Genomic DNA, 4,369 nt, shown 5'->3' on the forward strand with positions numbered 1-4,369 from the left:
ACCGTGAATAGTAGTTGTTAAGCTCGTCTATCCCCGATCTGCAAGACATGACCTTACTGGAAACGGATGCATGACTTTGTATACATATAGTGAAAAACAAAATCTTCAACTCTAGTAAAGATCTTTAAAAAATCATATTATAACACGCCTGTTTTACAATTACTTTTAATTTGCTTGATATCGACAATGTTTTTTTGGTTCTTTTTTGATAATCAGTGTTCAATTGAATGACATTACAAATGTCGAAATGGCTTCCTCCTTATGGAACAGACTGTTCATATTCACAGGATGAGAGTAAAATGCAACCATGTTCTGGAGCGGTTCTTGAGTTTTGCTATAATTTAATCAATAATAATATATATTGATATGAACTATACGTCTTAAAACCAAAGTATTCTCCGCTGTAGAAGTCCACATAGGTTATTTCGTTTTTTGGTAAATCTTAGCAGAATTGTAATCGAAACGCAATCAAAATGTCATTTTATTGTTAATAACATGTAAGCCAAAAGTACAATGATATGTTGGCGTATGGTTTGTTTGATGGAGAGGAAAATATCTTCACCAGGAAGTCTCATGTTTTCTTGTAGCAGGGAGTTTTTAGAAACGCTGTCTGAACTTGTACAAGATCGCTGGCGTTTCGGCTTATGAGCCTCCCACACAGTAACATAAAACTGCATTGCTTCAGAAGCTGTCCTGCCTCTTTAGATTGTTTCTGTTTGGGTAACAGATATGACCCAATGCTAGCATGATTGAACAAAGGAAGCAGAACCCGAGCCAATTACAAAAGCCATTACGTCGTAAACGAGAAGTTAACACAATAGTAGAGTCTGCTCTCTATCTTACGGGGATCCACCTTCGAAATGACAGTTGTTTATATCAAGCAAACAAGTTAAACAAAACAAAAAATACCGTCTCCTCTTTCCCGTTAAAAAGAACAAAACAACAACAACAACAACAACTACAACAACAACAACAACAACAACCAAACAAACAAACAAACGAACAATCATACAAACGTACTAACTGACAAACGAAAAACAAAGAATGCATGTCAGTAATATTGCCATTATTACCTTGCCAACGCAATGGCCATTTAGCAAAGTTAAGGGATAGCTTTTGCAGCTTGTTTGCTGTGCAGTTGTCACTTAAAAGGCAAGATAACTCAGGGCCGTATTTTATAGCAAACGATCATCCGTGATAGGCAGGTGGGTGATTATCGTTGGGAGCAGGGTAATGGCTTGCTTATAGAAAATGAGAAACCGCTGTGTTGTATCGTATGTAGGTATGGCATACATTTATTGCAGGAACGAAGAGGAAACAAATGTAATAGGATGTAGATTTTAAAAGAGACAAACGAAACACGACTATGGCGCGTTCAAATGCGTAGCTTGTTCGTCTTTTTAAAAAAAAAAGTTATGTAACACCATATTTCTTAAACAGTTTGTGCAATGATGTTGAGAAAAATTATACTTCTTTATTAATATTTGTCCCTATAGGCAGAGTCCACGGGTTTGAAAAGATGCGTGTAGTAGAGTTTATTACGTACACTTAAAGAACATATGTTATGAGCGTTACAGAGGTGATAGTGTTTTAAGTAACGTAAATTTTAATATGAATGTGCGTTTATGACAGGTTTGAGCCAAGCAATAGAAAGACACATTGTCAACAACTTCTGTGCCGAAACAGCTGTTATTTATCTTTATCAGAACAAAACAAAAGACATAATCAGGTCTCTGTATGCACACGAGTAAAGTTAAAACAATAAAAAGCCAAGATTATTATTGGACTCCTGAATTAGTGAGAAACGAAAGTTGAGTCCACGTGAGAAAGTTGAATACGGCAGCAAATGCTGATTCTGAAATTATTATAACTCATCGATCCAATTTCTAATCTTGAAAAATGACATTTAGTTATCTGAGACGACGGTTTCCCCCGTAATACAAAGCATGTGAAACACTTATCTCGCTTTCTCGAGACGCTGCATTTAAGGGTGGTGGTCTTTCGGAACAGCTTTTTCTGTACCAATTTGTACTTTGCGCTCTTTTTCCCAAGATCTGTTGAAGGTTTTGTTTTCGAAGTCTACCGTTCTGTATCCCAGAGTCTAATCGATTTGAATCTAGCAGGTTATTACTGAACTTTGAGTTTTCTAACCCCTGCAGATGGTCACGCTGTATCTGAAAGCGACAGGCAAAATTAATTAGACGCACAAAGTGGAAAGAAACACTGGAAAATATCGTAACAACAGCTGGCAAGTTTGATGGAAAGAGAGGCAGACAGATGAAAGAGATTCTGTACAAGTTGACAAAATGGCTGGGAACAGCAAGAACGACAGACGCCATGGCTTCAACGCAATACCGAGTGAAGCGGAGGTCCATGATCGCCCACACCAGTCGGCAAGGCGCCGGATGGTGATTGAGAACAACCAGTAAAAGGAGATGCAAAGGCATAAAATGCGTTTGACTTTTATCTCGTTTACACTTTCTAAATAGGGGAAGGGGGTTGCGTTAGCTTAGCTGTTATCGTGGTGAATTGCTGGGCTTGGATATTGTTTGTAAACCCGAAAAAGGCAATCGTGAAAGTGGAATTTTGGTTGTTTTTTTAAGGGGGAAGAAGTGTGTCTGGGGGGGGGGGGGGGAGGCATGTTCTAACCTTACTGGACTTCCTCTTTTTGAGGATTAATATTACAACCTAAACTCCCACGTTGCAAATAACCTTAAAAGGCTGAAAGAGACATGCCGATGTTGTAAATAACTGTGAGGTGTGTCCTTGCACTGGATGTGCCTGCCCAAGTTAAAGAAAAAAACTCACAGTGTATGGCAACTTGGCAATAAGCAGTACTGTGCATCTTTTTGAATATGAGCTGATGTTCTGTCAAATACTGATTGCTGTGGTGGTCACTGAAAGACAACTTCAGAAGTAATAAGTTGCTATACAAACAAAGCCTTATCATACCAAAGCATCTGGTTCCAAACCATGCCTTACCGAACCGCACCATGTTATACCATACTGTACCATACCATGCAACGCCACCCCACGCCATGCCACGTCACCTCATACCATACCATACCTTACCATAACATACCATACCATACAATACAACAACGTGCTCTCCGCTCTCCAGAAAGCTTCACTGCCAGAGGAACACCATCCACATCAACCTGTTCATCTCGTTCATCCTCCGCTCTGTCATCTCTCTGCTGAGGAACTCGCTGCTCGTCAAAGGCTTCGCCCTCCCCACAGACATCAGGCACGCGGACGACGGTTCCATCATCTTCATCCAGGAGAGCACAGTACGTATACGCTACACACAACAAATTAGTATTACTTTAATACAAATGTCCTTTTAACGTGTTGGCTAGTGGCACAATATAACACAGCTTTAAAAGAATGGCGCCATTAGGGCATGAACTTAAAATGTTGACTAGCCCCCCAAAAAACAAAAAAACAAAACAAAACAAAAACAAAAACAAAACAAAAACAAACAAACCCCGCAAAAAAGCAACCAAACAAAATAGAACACCCTTTAAAAAAACTAACTAAAAAAGCCAAGACAACACAACAACCTATAAACAGTGGAAAGCATGCTTTTTAAACCAGCTGGTCTTCATACAGGACAGCAATTTCAATACCTCCAAAGTTGTGCGATTACATTAGTTTTGCTTACCGTTAGACAGTCTGTTGTATCTATTGTCCAATGCTGATGAGCAGCCGCTCAAGTGCGTCACTTGCATTCTTAGGTTGTTGACAGCTCCTTTTAACTCAAATTGTAAAAGGGACTGCAGTGTTCATGATCCAGGTTCGAACCAAACTTAGAGTATTGGGTGATTGTGGAACTTCCAAGCGACTTTCTCATACCATCATGTGAAGAACATTGCATTAGCTCCCTGTATCAGTCAGAATATCGTATACAATTGCAGTATTATGCCACATGTGTGTCAGTCACAAATCTCCCTCATATTTTAGTGATCTCATCCAGATTTATGTCCAATCTAAATCACCGAGATCAGGTGATCAGTGTCTTTTAGGAGTTCCAGGGAGAGGAGGTAAAAAAATAGCTGAAATTAAGATCCTTCTCCTGTCTTGGTCCATGAGTTTGGAACTCCCTTTCTCATTCTCTGAGTCGTACAACATTGGAGATGTTTTGGAATACTTTCTAACCCATTCGTTTCATTCTCAGTACAATATTACGTAAATGACTAAGTATGTACTTTTGAAAATTTGCGAATCACTTTGTGCATATTACAATATTATGCTTTTGTATGACTTATTCATAATGATGTATATATGCGTGCGTTTGTGTATGTGTTTGTGTGTGTGTGTGTGTGTGAGTGTGTGTGTGTGTGTGTGTGTGTGTGTGTGTGTGTGTGTG

The 4,369-nt window shown here is 39.2% G+C and overlaps 1 protein-coding gene across 2 annotated transcripts in view; it reads left to right on the forward strand.

The window, feature by feature from the left end:
- Positions 1-4,369, forward strand: part of LOC101853606 (secretin receptor) — an 85,232-nt gene that overhangs the window by 72,860 nt on the left and 8,003 nt on the right. For both annotated transcript variants that reach the window (XM_005093412.3, XM_005093413.3), the window contains exon 7: positions 3,122-3,290. In XM_005093412.3, the coding sequence (XP_005093469.1) occupies positions 3,122-3,290 (169 nt within the window). The remainder of the gene's footprint in view (positions 1-3,121; positions 3,291-4,369) is intronic.

Source organism: Aplysia californica, unplaced genomic scaffold (assembly GCF_000002075.1).
Source record: "Aplysia californica isolate F4 #8 unplaced genomic scaffold, AplCal3.0 scaffold00063, whole genome shotgun sequence".
Lineage (NCBI taxonomy): Eukaryota > Metazoa > Mollusca > Gastropoda > Aplysiida > Aplysiidae > Aplysia > Aplysia californica.